The 17,304-nt window shown below is 38.9% G+C and overlaps 1 protein-coding gene across 3 annotated transcripts in view; it reads left to right on the forward strand.

Annotated features, from left to right (window-relative positions):
* LOC128027590 (catenin alpha-1) overlaps window positions 1-17,304 on the forward strand; it is a 112,790-nt gene that overhangs the window by 75,051 nt on the left and 20,435 nt on the right. For all 3 annotated transcript variants that reach the window (XM_052615336.1, XM_052615335.1, XM_052615337.1), the window contains 5 exons: window positions 899-1,099; window positions 3,196-3,347; window positions 9,219-9,329; window positions 13,613-13,794; window positions 16,954-17,059. In XM_052615336.1, coding sequence (XP_052471296.1) covers window positions 899-1,099; window positions 3,196-3,347; window positions 9,219-9,329; window positions 13,613-13,794; window positions 16,954-17,059 — 752 coding nt within the window. The remainder of the gene's footprint in view (window positions 1-898; window positions 1,100-3,195; window positions 3,348-9,218; window positions 9,330-13,612; window positions 13,795-16,953; window positions 17,060-17,304) is intronic.

Raw genomic sequence — 17,304 nt, forward strand, 5'->3', positions numbered from 1 at the left:
AGTTTTATTTTAATGAATGGGAAGTTCAAAAGAACAGCGTTAATTTGCAATAGAAATCTTTTGTTACATTAAACATCTCTCTTTCTGTCACTTTTGATCTGTTAATAAGAAGTATTCATTTATTTTTAAAACTCTTGGAGCACAATTGCTTTAAGAATCTGAACCATATTGTGTTTCATACATTTCATTTGTAAGTGTTTCAAACCCTTTCTGACAAAGTGTTCTTCAGTAATGGCACAATCTCACCAGATGTTATAAAGAACCAGCTTTTTAAATAGTGGAAAATGATTTCAACTAATGATATGCTGCTTGGCTCCTGTCTGTTTGTACCGAACCCATAATAGCTTAATGCAGAAGAGGTGAAAAGCCTTTACACATACATCTCTATCAGCAACTGATGACATGGGTCACTTCGGATCATGGGCCGTTTAGTGGCCACGTTCATTGACTTCTAAGGAAGAGTTAAAAAAAAACAAAAAACACGAGTATCAATTATCTCCTGTGGAACTGACGTTCTATCACAAGTGTTAAAGACTTACCATCCCTCTGTCAGACATGGCCATTAAGAGTTCTTGTTAAGCTGTAGGCTGACTGACTGCCTTCACTTCCTCTCAAGGACAGATTACAGTTTACAATGTTGATTTGCATTTCCCAGACACCCATTACTAAACTGTCTTGGTGTGTTGAATCTTTTTTTTTTTTTTTTTGTGTGTACATCCACCATTCTGGTTCCCATTAATGTTCTTAAGTCTGGGGCCATGTAAATACAGCATGAAGAATGAGGATTTCCTGTCTTCATGCTCTGCATTGTGTTTAGCCCTCCGTACATTTTCCAGTATTGTTTCCTTAGTTTTAAATATTGTCTTCTCTTGTAAATTTTTCTGTCTTTTTGCTTTAGAAAATCACATTCTGGAGGATGTAAACAAGTGTGTCATCGCTCTGCAAGAGAAGGATGTCGACGGCCTGGATCGCACCGCTGGAGCCATTCGAGGTAGAGCTGCCCGTGTGGTCCATGTGGTCACATCTGAGATGGACAACTATGAGCCTGGGGTCTACACCGAGAAGGTTCTGGAAGCCACCAAGCTTCTCACTGATACAGGTATAAACCAGAACACTGTAGACCTGAATTTATTTATGTTTTGCCATGAATGTCTGTAGCTACAGCCAATTGTAATTGTATTTATGTAAAATAAGCCAAAATCTGTTGTTATTGTAGTAGCGCTTTTAGTTTTGCACTAGTGTTTTTACAATGTGTAACACTTTATTGGCCATTTCTTTTATAAAATGGTGGAAAAGGGAATATGCATGAACAACATTTAATAATAAGAAACCGTAATTGTTTATGATTGACGTGTTATTTGGTGCAATAATATAAATGTTAATTTACCATTGTCTAACAGCTGCTTCGAACGTGCTTTATTCAATCTTAACTCAGTCAGAACTGTCCATTTAATATTATTTTTGGTGATGGCACTTGTGTACGTGTGATTAATTTCTGTTTAAAATCCATTGTTCTTGTTTAATATCTGAAAATGCTGCACAGGCATCCAAAAATAGCACTGCTGCCATCTGGTCCAGAATTTCCGTGAGTGGGTTTGAAGGGTGTTGGTACAAGAGTGCTGATTTTAAAACAAAAGTTACTATCTACTTCCTCACAAGGTTGCAAAACACTGCCATGCATTTGACGGCCAAAAATGCTGTCTAGATAGGCAGCTCACTAAGATTTAAGATGCTGTCCGTGACCAGTATCTGCACTCTAGCTTTATTAGGAAGAAAAAACATAATATTACTTTTTTTTTGGTAGATAAAGTGTAAAATTACTTTCATGTGCAGCTACATAATAGCCTTTGGATGCCTTCAGGAACCTTTTTAAGACTAAAATCATAGTTATGGTTCATTCCTCTGGGACACAGCATAAGATTTTCCTCTTCATTTGTGGACTTTCTCTTGGGAAATGCTGTCATATTTAGTGTACCGTTCAGCTTTGTGCTAAATCAAATAGCTGGGCTATATTGGCAAAAAAGAGGATGTTATGTCACTAATGATTGCTTTAATTACTGTTAAAATTCATGCCCCATAAGCCTCAAGGCTCACCGAAAACCTGTTAATGCAAATTTCAAGTATTCACTTCATTTCCAGTGTACATCTTTCTGTTCAATCTCTTTCTGCACCTGTACAGTGCAATACTAAATTGTGAATGAGAATGAGTATTAATGTAGATGTGTTCAGTGCCTATGGGGAGGGACTATTATTTTATGGCTGGGAGGTGGTGCGTAGCTGGTGGGCCGGCTTCAAGAAGTGGTTGGACAAACTGCTATGGATCATGCTGAATCATGTGAATTAGTCAACCAAATTTGATGAAGGTTTAATCTCAGAGGGTCCAGTCTGAATACATATCCCTAGTGCTTGTTCAGCCCAAAATTGAGCATGAAATGCAGCAGAGAAAAGCTAGGGGCAGGAACCATATTCTAACCATGGAAGCTTGTAGTCACCACCCCAATCCAGTTAATTTTTTTTTTTTTTTTTTTTTTTTTTTTTTAGAAGTCATTCTGTTTGTTTTGTTTACGAATTACAATTACAAACTAATTAAAAACTTTTAATTTGGTCCATTAAGCGCAAAAGCTCTAACTGTGGTTTCCAGGCTGGATGGTATTCATATGTGTTGCACTTACTCAATGTCATTAAATATCCTCTGGAAATAAATGGCATCCACAAAACACATAGGAAGCAACCCGCAAAAGATCACCGCTTCCCAAAGCCTTTGAATGCAGACAGAGTTTGTGTGCTTTGATGTCTTGTAGCCACCTGTCTTGTGATTGATTCGTTTAAGGGTGCCTCTGGATTAAGTGTACTCATCTGCCGTTCTTGTAGTCAAGTAAAGCCTGAATAAAAGCTGCCTTGAGCAGTCATTAAAATCCAGCAATACATCCACTGCAAATTTCAGTGTGTACTTCGCTCTGTTTCAGGCATTCTAAATTATGTGGGGGAAAGTGTCCATTCGATTCAAATCTAATTTGAATTATATATTTCTACAGATGCAGTGTCTCGATTGAATTGCACTTCAGCTCACTCACGTTTGCTGAGTTTAAACTGAATTGTTTCCAGTTAAATAAAGTTTTTTTTTACCTTTTTAGTTTACTGCTAAGTGTTTCTGACCTTGCTGTTTGTCCTTTCTGTGTTTGTGTGTGTTTACAGTGATGCCACGTTTCACTGAGCAGATAGAGGCAGCCGTGGAGGCTCTCAGCGCCAACCCAAGCCTGCCAGTGGACGAGAACGAGTTCATTGATGCCTCGCGTCTGGTATATGATGGCGTGAGGGACATCAGGAAGGCAGTGCTTATGATCAGGGTGAGCAGAATTTTTTAAATAAAAAAAATATATATATCTTTCAAATATTAAAAGATTTACTTAAACTCTCATCCTCAGATGAACTGTAATATTTCTCACATGAAACACTAGTTAGATAGTAGGCAAAAAAAAAACATGTAAGCTGTTGTTTTCCATGCCACAGAAGGGCTGATTAGTATTATAAAAAAAGCACAATAAAAATAGTATGAATGGAAAAGATTAGCTTCGACATTCTGCTTGGCATCCCTTGCATTTCACAAAAGAATGAGTTAAATGTTTAAATATGATGTAAGTTATATTTAAATATGCGAGTAAGTTACTTTTTTAATGAATTTGTCTATTTTTTTAAAAGAGCAGTTAAAGCATTTATTACTTTAACCATGCCACCCACACAGGTCTCCAGTGCACTGAATTTTATGACCTTCCATATGCTTTTTAGCACCTGTATTTTTTCTCCTTATAAGAACTTGTAATATTGAGGTGAACTCCAATTAGGTACATCAAAACTTGTTCGGAATTAGAGGGAAAAAGATAACTGTAAACTGTAAAGTAAACTGGCCGATTCCGATACCGATTTCCAATTATTTCATTTTTTTTTATCTTTAAGCAACAAACAAAAAAAAGAAGGAAAGTGTGCATAAACAAGATGTTTATTTGGTATTTAATAGGCCAAACTGGCTTTTGGCTATTGAAAACAATAACTGCAACCATCTGAAATTAACAGCAGTAACTGCACAATAAGTAGCATTTATCATCAGCATCAGCATTTAGCTTTTGTTTTTAAATTGGGTTGAAACTACAGAGAACTGGCCTTAAATATAAAGATGAACTGTAACCATGTGAAATTAAAGGCAATAACTGCATAGTTCTACAATCCAAACAACACAATCAACACACATTCAATAAGATGTTTCTTGATCAGCATTCAGTATTTTAGTTTTTAAATTTGGTTTTAAATAAAAAAAGGTCTTTACGAGAGTCTTTATTTACAGACTAAATAACAGTATGCTAAATAAATAGATTATTCCAAAATGTTAAAATCAAATAATGTTGGTGCGAATAAAACAAAGATGCAAAGTGTTTTCATTCATCCAATAAAAAAACAAAAAACAAATTAGGGTAATGATTCACATCTATATTTTTTTCACTTAAGCCAATGAAAAATAAATAACTATTCTCTCAAGTAAAAAAATATAGATGTGAATCATTACCCTAAATTTTTTTCATTGGATGAATGAAACACTTTTTCTCAGTGTGCTACAGCAGGTGATTTTTAAATCAAATTAAGTCGATGTAATTTTAAGGTAAAATAAAAATAATCATCCTATACGGAACTGTCGTTTACTTCTGGCTTTTCAAATGTGTTTGCAAGTTCCACTTTACAAATAAAAAAAAAGTTTTGTCACAGTTTAGTCTGTTTTGTTTCTCATCCAACACGTGAGAGGTTGATATGAACATCTCTTCACGGTCTATTCGTGTTCAGGGCTCGGACCGGTAACAGTAAGCTCGCGCAGCTCTAGTGCGCGCAGAAAAGGGACTCTTATTTGTGCGCCAGTACACCAACGGCTAATCGCTTCCTGCTATCTTTGCCTCAAACATGTAGCTCTGCATTTCCAGTACTGATCGGCTGCCCATGTCCTGCGCACGGATTTCGAAATACTTCCACACAAATGACATAGCGAACGATTACAATGTAGTCTGTGCATGCAGCCGCACTTCCGGAAAAACGGCCTAAATAAGACCAAAAACCGGTTCCGATTTATGGCCGGTCAACCGGTGCATCCCTAAACACAAAGCATGGTGTGCATATATGCGCTGCCTTATTAGAAACTAATAGTGCATTTGTTTTGGGTAAGTGGTAATCTAATTGAACAGATTTCCCTCTCCACGTGCAATATTACTGGAGCTGTAGTTATCTGAGGGTTAATGGTCTTTCCCTGAGCTGAACTGTAACATTGGACAGATGGTTGCTAGCTTGCAGTGAAGCGTTAGCTAACAGTCTGACAATGAGCAGACAACAGTCCACTCCTGCCATGTGGGGAAACGCACAGACCCTAAACACCACTTCGCTGGAACAACTAGGTTAAAGGCATTAATTGAGGCAAATATCCTCTTTCGTAGTTCCAGACTAATGAGTTTTCAATTAATTGCGAAGATAATGTACACTGAATTTGAATAATTTACTCATGAGGAAGTGTGTTGGAATGTATTAGTGCCTTTGGTTAAAGCCAAGAGTGGGTTCACAACCCGGATAAATGAAGCCGGAGAAGCATTCGATTAAAAGGCCTCCGGAAATTGTGTGGCACATACACGCATTAGTATTATTTGCTATTGATAATTGTGATTGCATCATATTTCGTTGCTGCCTTTGTACGTGCATACTTTGTTTGAATACATCTACCAGCCCTCTCTTTTCAAATGTCAAGGAACGGAATGATTCACATCGACTCGTTTGATGCAGATGAAACTATCTGACTTGTACCAAAATGTTCATTGATAACAGAGACTTTAAATTAGAATAAACACAAAATTAGACGGGAGCTCCATTAAACTGTATTTGCATTATAATACGTAATTGATTTTTTTTAGAAAAGGGACTTAATTAGCATTTTCCCCTTTATTTTCAAATCCTAGGAGAACTGCAGTGCCTCATTCATTTTCCACTTCAGACATCCTCCTCTAGTTATCCAGATTGATTCAAGGGATAAAACAAAAGGCCCTCTGGCAGGCAGGATCTACTTGTTTGTTTGTGGGTTTAACATGAGTGTCGAACATGTCCCCAACTTGATCTTTATCTTGTTTTGTTCCTTTCTAAATGTATAGTATTTTTTTGAAGCTTCAGGGCCCTTTGTTCTGAGACGACTCGTCCGAACCAATAAGAAAGCCACCCAAAGGTCTGGTGATCGCAGGGGTTAGTTAGAGAGCACCATTTTAATACACCCTGCAGACATAGAGATAGCAAGAAAGAAAAATTCATACTTTAATGTTTGACTTTCAAGTTGATTTCCTCAACACGCACGCATGCCACGTCAAGCTCATACTTTTAGACAGAGCTTGAGCACTAGCCAATCAGCCACCACTAGTGCCCAGTGGGCATCCACCTCTCCACCACACAGAAAATCCTCGATCGGAAGAGACAAGTGTGTGACTTGCGCTACTTAAGATGGACAGAGTCTTTAACCTCGGTAAGTACTGCACCCGTAGTCCTTGCCGGCCGGCCGTCACCTAATATTTGACAGGCAGGCAACTCTCGACTCCTCTGTTGAGGGGATGGTACTGGTACTAATGGCCCTTCCGTAACACCGTACCTACACTGCTTCAGGCGTCTCAGGCTGTTTATTCAAATGCCTGCTCACTACTGCCCTAGTTTATAGATGTGATACATTCTCTTGAATGGCTAGGTAGATATTTTTGAGCTGTCTGCAGTTCCTTTGCACTTCGCACAAGGTAGATCTACACTAGATTATTACTGATTTATTGGATATAGAAATGTTCAATTCTTAAAACAACAACAAGAAAACATATTGACACCAAACTTTTAAATGATAGTGTATCTACATGTCTTGTCCATCTCTCTTTCACTGTCTTAAAGTCATACAATGTATTAATTTTAATTGGTGTTTATTTTACTTTATATTCAAATTCAGGAATAAAAATTTACAAGAAATTTTCACAACTCTGCTAGTGACGTAATAATTTTAAATCCATTTTATGCTCCAGTGTGATTCTCCATTTACAGCAAAACGTATTAATGAAATAAGCCTGGGCACTTATAAACAATCGTCCACACCTTGCTTGACTTTTTTTTGGTTGTATGTTGTTTTGATATCATCTTCAGCAGGCAGTAGGACTCTGAACTGGTTCAAGGAATGAAAACAAAAACTGGAAACAAACAAAATTTTGTCAGGAACAGAACCAGAAACAGAAATTAAATCTTATTTTATAGATCCAAACAGAATTGAAAATTTAGGTTTGCAAATGCAAAGCTGATGCATTCAACGCATGAAATGCCCGCTCTCAACTGTAAATTCATCATAGGTAAATTGCAATGCATTAGAGCTTATCTGGGGGTAGTTTAAGAGGGATTCAACAGATCACGCGAACCTGCAGCACTTGTGAACGGAGAAAACCGAATAAAACTATACACTTACATAAAAGGAATAGCCTATATTGGCCTTCATGAAATGTATTTAACTTAAATCATTGACAGACTAACAAAACAAAATAAAAAATTGTGCTGAGTTTTCAGTTTATTGTGATGCAATACAAAGTTCACGGAAAGGAAAACGAGACAGAAGAAAATTGTTTTATTTAGCAAAAGCAAAATATGTGTTTTAGGGCTGCTCGATTATGGCAAAAATCATAATCAAGATTATTTTGGTCAGTATTGTAAATCACGATTATGATGGGGCCATATGACCAAAACTTTATGGGATTGTTTGATATGTATTGATATGTATCACTTTTATTAATAATTATAATAATAATAATAGGCTTTTATTATTATTATTATTATTATTATTATTATCACAGGCAAAGAAAATATAAAAAAAAAATAACATTAATAACCTGTATTTTTTTTATAGGCAAACCGATTTCAGAAAGATAATAATACAGAGGAATGCAGGAACAGAAACGTTTACATATTGATTCTGCTCGGAGTGAACAGATTTTTTTTTTTTTTTTCAAGCCCTGGCAGGCAGAGTTTTGAAATTCTTGAGGGGTCTATTATTGGAGCAGCTGCATCTTGAGCCAGTCAGAATCTCCTCATAAATGGATTGTACAGACAGTCAGATAAGCAGGACTTGCAGCAGTGGCGAAATAATACATCCGTATCTTCTCACATCTCGTCCTTTCTCCTATCAAGCTGAAATGCATTTTCTTGTCAGTGAGGGTTCTTCCCCGTCACCCTCCCCATTCTCCACCATTTCCCTCTGCAAACAGGTCCCTCTGCTCACAAGTGCATGCTAATAGAGCAGCAGTGTTATAAGAGGCATGTTTGGCATTCAGTGCAGGGATTAGAGAAAGAGAGTTAGTTTAGTTCAGTACAGGGGAAATGTGATGTGCCCACTGCATCAGTGTGCCAGATCATTCTGTCGCTCTTTACAGCAGGCAAGTAAATATGTTTTACCGTTTAACCTTCCACCATTACATTTTCACTCTAAAAATACATAGGGGTGTGCGCGTGTGTGTGTGTGTGTGTGTGTGTGTGTGTATATATATATATATATATATGCGCGCTTGGGTCACTTGAGGCAAATTTGCTAGTATTGAGTAGCATCACTGCTATCATTTAGAAATTGTGACATTTTGTTTATTTTTTGTGTATTTCACCATTCTAATTTTCAAAAAAAAAAAAAATTGAGAGAGAGAGGTATTAGAGAAGACCAGAAAAAATGTGGAGCATCATCGCTAAATATATCGGAGCACATGTATTTACCAGTTGACAATAATGGGCAGCATTTCTTTATTTTACATATGCATTTAACATTTCTACTTTCACATGGAAAACTACTAATTTAATATAGAACACACTGATGTGATATAATTTCAAACAACATCAGGCAAAAATAGTGGAGTTCATTCTGGGAGTTTGAAATGCCTTACCTACGTGAACAGTCAAGAAGAATAGCAAAGTGCGCAGAACATATTCACTTACTAAATGCCCTTACAGTAGTGTGAATGTTGTCAGGATATTTACAGTTTACCACTGCAAAGGTATTTCATATTACTTTTTAACTCAATGAAAAATAACTATATATATTGGGGCCTTAAACTTCTGCCAAAGTTCATAAGTTATTTGAGTTGTTAAAAGAGCTTGCTAATGCTTTCTATATCTCTCACCACCCTTACGTTTCTTCTCCCCCACAGACCCCAGAGGAACTGGACGACTCAGACTTTGAGACAGAAGACTTTGATTCTCGTAGCAGGACCAGTGTGCAGACAGAAGATGATCAGCTCATTGCCGGACAGAGTGCTCGGGTAAGAGTTAGGGCTTTTGTAGTTCACATCAGAGCTTTTGGATTCATGGCTTGCCAGTTTATGGAGCCACTTAATGAATGTTGAAAGGTGTCAAAATCAATCTTAAAATCTTAAATCTTAAGTTTTGTTTGTTGATGCTTGTATGGAATCGGTCTAGGGACACCATAATTTCCATCTTATTCAGTGTTTCTATAATAAAACTTTAACACAGTCTAATAAAAGATTCAAAGACAGCATTGGGAAATTCTAAACGCCCTATTCACATTTGCAGCATCATGGTCAAATCCACGTTTGCTTCACTGTTTAGCTCCAATAGCACAGGAACTCTGAATCTGTGTTTTTAAGATTCTGTACTGATTTTGTGTCAGTAGCACTCCTGATGTTGCCACCAGCGAAACAGACATCAAACCTCGCCCCCTCTCTACCTCCATTCCTCCTCTCTCTCTCTCTCTCTCTCTCTCTCTCTCTCTCTCTCTCTCTCCCTTCATATCCTCCTCTGTTGCCTTGGTAATGCTTATGAAAATGTATCCCTACATAGCTGGAAGGAACAGTGAAAATGTGTGTTTAAAAAAAAAAACTATCTATATACAGGTCCTTCTCAAAAAGTTAGCATATTGTGATAAAGTTCATTATTTTCCATAATGAAATGATAAAAATTACACTTTCATATATTTTAGATTCATTGCACACCAACTGAAATATTTCAGGTCTTTTATTGTTTTAATACTGATGATTTTGGCATGCAGCTCATGAAAACCCAAAATTCCTATCTCAAAAAATTAGCATATCATGAAAAGGTTCTCTAAACGAGCTATTAACCTAATCATCTGAATCAACTAATTAACTCTAAACACCTGCAAAAGATTCCTGAGGCTTTTAAAAACTCCCTGCCTGGTTCATTACTCCAAACTGCAGTCATGGGTAAGACTGCCGACCTGATGCTGTCCAGAAGGCCATCATTGACACCCTCAAGCGAGAGGGTAAGACACAGAAAGAAATTTCTGAATGAATAGGCTGTTCCCAGAGTGCTGTATCAAGGCACCTCAGTGGGAAGTCTGTGGGAAGGAAAAAGTGTGTCAAAAAACGCTGCACAACGAGAAGAGGTGACCGGACCCTGAGGAAGATTGTGGAGAAGGACCGATTCCAGACCTTGGGGGACCTGCGGAAGCAGTGGACTGAGTCTGGAGTAGAAACATCCAGAGCCACCGTGCACAGGCGTGTGCAGGAAATGGGCTACAGGTGCCGCATTCCCCAGGTCAAGCCACTTTTGAACCAGAAACAGCGGCAGAAGCGCCTGACCTGGGCTACAGAGAAGCAGCACTGGACTTTTGGACAAATTTTGCATGTCATTCGGAAATCAAGGTGCCGGAGTCTGGAGGAAGACTGGGGAGAAGGAAATGCCAAAATAGTTGGAAGTCCAGTGTCAAGTACCCAAAGTCAGTGATGGTCTGGGGTGCCATGTCAGCTGCTGGTGTTGGTCCACTGTGTTTTATCAAGGGCAGGGTCAATACAGCTAGCTATCAGGAGATTTTGGAGCACTTCATGCTTCCATCTGCTGAAAAGCTTTATGGAGATGAAGATTTAATTTTTCAGCACGGCCTGGCACCTGCTCACAGTGCCAAAACCACTGGTAAATGGTTTACTGACCATGGTATTACTGTGCTCAATTGGCCTGCCAACTCTCCTGACCTGAACCCCATAGGGAATCTGTGGGATAGTGTGAAGAGGAAGTTGAGAGACGCAAGACCCAACACTCTGAATGAGCTTAAGGCCGCTATCGAAGCATCCTGGGCCTCAATAACACCTCAGCAGTGCCACAGGCTGATTGCCTCCATGCCACGCCGCATTGAAGCAGTCATTTCTGCAAAAGGATTCCCGACCAAGTATTGAGTGCATAACTGAACACAATTATTTGAAGGTTGACTTTTTTTGTATTAAAAACACTTTTCTTTTATTGGTCGGATGAAATATGCTAATTTTTCGAGACAGGCATTTTGGGTTTTCATGAGCTGTATTGCAAAATCATCAGTATTAAAACAATAAAAGACCTAAAATATTTCAGTTGGTGTGCAATGAATCTAAAATATATGAAAGTTTAATTTTTATCATTACATTATGGAAAATAATGAACTTTATCACAATATGCTAATTTTTTGAGAAGGACCTGTATATGTATAATAATTGTAGTACTTTGGATATATTGTCTAGTCCACAACTGTTGTGGTGGCAGACACTGCAGATGATTGGCATCCTGTTTTCCTTTTTAAATTCAGGGTAACGGGAACCAAGTTCTGTTTGGGGATCTTGTTAGTAAGAGTGCTGTCTTTTTCTGTGAGCATTTCTTTTGAGTTTTTGATAACAATTTGTGTGACAGCACTAATGGAAAGTAGTATGTGGCCCCAACAATTTTCTTTCTTTTTTTTATAAATGCATTAAAAAAATTAGCATTTTCTTTTGTCAGTAAGAATTGTTCCTGGTCATGTAAGGCTGTCATCTATTCATATTTACATCCGTTGTGTCGATCGCATTTTCTTTGTTCCCCATGCTCGCACAAATATAATTACAGATCTCCCACCCTCCTTTTCCATGGTAATGTGAGCATGTTGATGAAAACTAAAAAAGTAATGAAAAAATATTCAGCTCTAATCATCTAGGGGATGGCATATGAGACTTATAGAGCTCAAGACTTGAACAGACAGCTCTGGTTAAAGATAAAAGGACTGCAGAAGACTTCCATTTTCCATTTAAACTTGTTGCTGGGGAAGTGAGTAGAATTTTTGTTTAGAGAGCTGTAGAAAACGGGGCAGTGGAGGTTTTGCTTGAGTTAGAATGTGATTATATAAGTCTGTAATCACTGTCCAGCCTCCTGTTCCACCCCCTCAGAGGCTTTTGATTTAGTCCCCAGTTCCAGTGGGAATCCCAGTCACTCAGCTAATGCACTAATGTGTGCCACGTGTGTGCCGGTGCTCCAAATTTCAAGAGAAAATTTAGTTTATAAGGCCCAAAAATGTAATTCTTATTGAGAACTTGCCAGAAAGGTTTATCTCAATTAGGGCAGTTGGATTTTTTTATTTTTTTTTTAGACATTGAGCATGTCCTAACCAGGTGTGACACAGAAAACCTAAAATTTTTATTGACATTTTTTTATTATTATTATTTATTACTATGATGCCATTACTCCAGTCATCCAGAAATTATTGTAATATTCTGATTTGGTGCTCGAGAAACATTCTTATTAGTGTTGAAAACAGTTGTACTGCTCTAAAAGTTCTGAACAGAGAGAGTGTGTGTGTGTGTGTGTGTTAGCAGCACAAGGTTGTGGGTTCGAATCCCAAGGACCACTGTTTAGGTAAAAACTGTTAGCCTGAATACACTGTAAGTCGCTTTGGATAAGTGTCCGCTAAATGCATATTGGAACGATAAAATCTCCATATTCATCCGGAAGGAGGAGGCGGGAACCGGCGCACAATCAAAATGAAACTTTAATATTCAAAATAAATACAAAACAGCGCACCAGCCCCTCACGGACGACTGGTGCGCATAAATAAAAAGCAAACATATAAAATAATGTCCCAGGCCTGGTCCTCTCTCCTCCTTCACAGTCGTCGCTCCAGTCTTATATCCTTCCATCTCCTACGTGGGACTCGATACCGGCGGTGGGGCGCAGGTGCAGCTCATCTTCAATCACTACACCTGGCCTCACTCCTCGTTCCCACGCCTCTCGGCCCCGCCCCACTCGCCACACACACACATATATATATATATATATATATATATATATATATATACACACACACACACCTACCTTTATCGTGTTATTTAAAGAAAATGTATTATCAGGTTACCATGCTCTTTTTCTGTTATCTTTGATGTGCTGTTTGCAGTATCACATTCCACTGGCCTCCTCATTAGAGTTTGTAGGGCTATTGAGGCTGCAGAAAGCATTGCTCAGCAAAGTTTGGAAAGGATGTGAACCTTTTACAGAATTAGAGGAATGTTTCATAGTCCATACGCCACCAGCCAAAGCGCTAAAATCTCTCCTGCTCTCCTGGCCTGGACTGGTCATGCAAGAAATGAGAGCGAGAAAGAGATTGAGAGAAGGACAAAGGAAGGTGCAAGAGAGAAGCAAAGAAAGAAGCGGGAAGATGGATAGAACATCAATTTTCTATTTCAATTGCAAATCCTGTGTCATCTCTTTTCCTTATTAACAGTCGTAGATCAGCGTATCATGAGCAGATTTATGTACGTTTTGTTATATATGGGCTTTTCTGTGGAATTGGCAGGCCATCATGGCTCAGCTACCCCAGGAGCAGAAGGCGAAGATTGCCGAGCAGGTGGCCAGTTTCCAGGAGGAGAAGAGCAAGCTGGACGCCGAGGTATCCAAGTGGGATGACAGCGGAAATGACATCATTGTTTTGGCCAAGCAAATGTGCATGATCATGATGGAGATGACAGACTTCACCAGGTGAGTGTAAATTACTCTCTTCGCTGCTCGAATGCCTGTCAAAGACCACACAAACACACACATCTCTTTTAGACTCAACTCAATAGACCTCTCTGGCCATGCACTACTGCCCTGATTTCACTGCGTCCCGGCTCAGTGCTTCAGATTTATATTGGTTTGTATGCCAGTTTGCATTGGCAATGAAATGTGCAAAAACCTTTTTAGAGGAAAATCTTTTCCAATATTGAAAGAGAGACTGGTGAAAGTTTTTTTTTTTTATTATTCATTTTTTTTTTTATACCTAATTTCCCCTGTCATAAATAAATTGGCCATCAATTAGTAAGGTTGAATATTAACTCAATCAAGCACTTGGTTCAATCATATGGAACCTTTTTCCCTTCTCCGTGGAAGAAAATGAGCTATGGATTTTTTTTGGTGGAGGCGCTTTTTACCTGCCTCATTTGCTTGCCTCATTGACATTACATCATAAGTGATCCCAAAAGAAAGGGTTTGAAAGGGAAAGAAATCTTTTAACCTCTTTATTTGATTTAAAAACAAAAAAGGGTCAGGAGCTGCAGCGCAGTAAAAGATCACCTGAATTCTTTCCCTGTATGATGACAGAATCGGTGAAAGGGCCGTTTTAGGTGTGACAAAGCATTCATGGGCTGCTCACCTGAGAGTGACTGACATCTGCTCTCCCAGAGGACACTGTGTGTGTGTAAGAGAGCTACAGAGGGACAAAGATAGAAAATGTCTTGGTCTATTGCTTCTCCCTGCCTATGCTAACCATGACCCGTTTTTAAAGTGGATCATGCTGAGGACACAGTTGCACACATAGTAATGACTGTAGGATGGCTGTCACTCAGCCTTATCTCAAGAATAGGTTTGCTGCTTTCTCCTCTTCAGGAACAAGTCTCCATTCCTCCCCAGTGCAGTGAACAGTTAAATACTGATTTGTCAAATATTTGTTTAGATTTTAAAAATTTCTAAAAAAAAAAAGAAATAACTTTGTTACGTGTACACTTACATTACTATATATATGTTTGCATAACAAATTTATTACTATTAATATATATATAAAAAATATACATGTGGAAATATACACACACAAATGTCTGGTTTGCTATCCTTGTGGGGATTCGCCATAGGCGTAATTGTTTTTATACAGTATAAACTGTGTTTTTGTTCTCCTACCCCTTACAGAAAACGTTCTGCATTTTTAGATTAAAAAAGAGAAAACTTCTGTATGATTTATAAGTTTGTTTCTCTGTGGGGACCTCAATTTAACTGATAAACTGACTGTTTTCTATTGTGCTCTTGCATTGTCAGCACGTCTTTCCTGGTTAACACTGTAAAGCTGCTTTGACTCTATCTGTAATGTATAAAGCGCTATACAAATAAAGGCGACTTGACTTGTCTTAGTCCCCATGAGTCTGTGTGCTTTCAAGTTTAAGTCCCCACCAGAATAGAAAAACAAGACCACACACACATTGGAACCAAACGGAATGGAGCTAGATGAACAGGTGTTTATATTTTAGTTCACAAAGGTTCCTGTGCCACAACACACAGGCTTAACTAATCAAGTGTTATTTTTCATTAAAATCGTGTGTATATATATATATATATATATATATATATATATATATATATATATATTTATTATGTTCATTAATGTTCATCAACTTTTTATTTGTGCCCTAAACGTGTCTCTTGGCTGTTTTGTGTAATAGGCTTGAAAATGATATTGTTTCTGTTGAAGGTGACACTCGGACCTCTTGTTGAAGGCCCCGAGAAATCTGTCATCGTCTCAAATAAAACGCAACAAGGATGCGGTACATCTGTCAGTGTGGTTGGACAGATTTGGTGGCATTTGCATGAAAAATGGTAATTGGTGCTGATATGTCACCTGCAGATTTGTGCTGAGTGAAGGTCTTGGCAAGTTAATTCAGTTCACGCCCAAGACTATTGCCCCTTGACCTTGAATGGGTACACAGTCCCATGAAGGTTAATGCTATAAAGTAGGAGCTGATTCGCCTTTATGCAGCCTCAATATCTGCAGAGAAGTGGCTTACCACTGATTCTGCTTATGTCCCTTTCTGCTCATGAATAAAGGATGCATTGCTGGGATTCGTGTCACAAATTTTGGAGCCACCTGTCTGTGCATGCTGTGGCCCAGTGCTTGAGCAGTTATATTGAAACAAACAAAAATGCACTAACCTTCATCTGGAACCAGTGTCAGTGGCTAATTCATGTGCATACACATGACAGTCACAGTGGCCACACTCTTACCTAGGGCGGGTTACGTGTGGACCACCACCACCAAAGCGACATCAAAATAACCTGTCCTTTGTGTTTCGGAGTGATAGAAGTGTTGGTTGCCTCTTTGTGGGGTGCATTTTCTTTTTAAGACAGTGCCTCTAGTGAATTCCTGCGACTGTTTTGATGGATGCAGTGCTGCCAGGAGGACCTTGTCTGAACGGTATAGAAAGAGAGAGAGAGTAATAGAGAGGGGTGAGTGTAGAGGAAGAGCAAAAACACAAAATTCCATCTGTTGTGGGTTGGATTGTTCAGTTTAGCCTGAAGAGAGCAGCTTTGAATCCAGGTTGTGCCACTTGCCAACTGTGCCCCGCAGTCCCTTGTGGAAACACAGAACTGGCAAATGACTGGCTGGATCGTAACCGGGGAGCTGCAGAGGGGTGGGCTGAGATGGGATGCTGGGATGGATGAGGCCAGAACTATTAAATGAACTGACGTGGCAGTGACCCCAGGAAGCTGACCAGATATCACAGAAGTGGGTGGGAGCTGCTGCTAACTCACGCCATCTGTCTGTCTATGCATATCTTGTTCATTGGTACCCCCCACAAATTCTTCAAGCTACTAGTGAATGGAAGTATGTTGGAGAGAGATGTTCTCCTTAATGAGATTAATCAGTTGGAAGCGAATTTATCTCATCTTGCCCAAAAAGCCCTGTTCACGCTGCGCTGTGTTCCTGTGAGTGTGAAGCTGTGAAACAAGAGTCTGTTTTTCATCAACCTTGTCAGTGAGACCAGCCATTCTTATCTGTTGAATGTGTTGACATCTTGACATGTATCATCCATGCTCACACATACTCACTAGCACGTCACATGAGACTGCACACAGAACAGTAACTGTGAATAAAACTGATGTTTTCTTCCCCAGGGGGAAAGGACCACTCAAAAACACCTCTGATGTGATCAGTGCTGCCAAGAAGATTGCTGAAGCCGGATCAAGAATGGACAAGCTGGGCCGCGCTATTGCGGATCAAGTAAGATGAACTCGAGTCTGTTTTGCAGGAAAAATACATCTCTCCTGTTGGTGAATTGTCCATGCACTTGTGATTCATTTAAAGATCTTAATCCTTATGAAGCACTCCAGTGAAACCCAAGTGAAGTGAATGATTTATCTCTCAGCCAACTCCTATCCCTTGCTTTTTCCCAGCACTTTTTCGAAAATTGCGCCCGAGACTCTGATGCAACACTAAATTCATTCCCCATAGTCTGACATAGGGCT

This window comes from Carassius gibelio, chromosome A14, assembly GCF_023724105.1.
Source record: "Carassius gibelio isolate Cgi1373 ecotype wild population from Czech Republic chromosome A14, carGib1.2-hapl.c, whole genome shotgun sequence".
NCBI classification, from domain to species: domain Eukaryota; kingdom Metazoa; phylum Chordata; class Actinopteri; order Cypriniformes; family Cyprinidae; genus Carassius; species Carassius gibelio.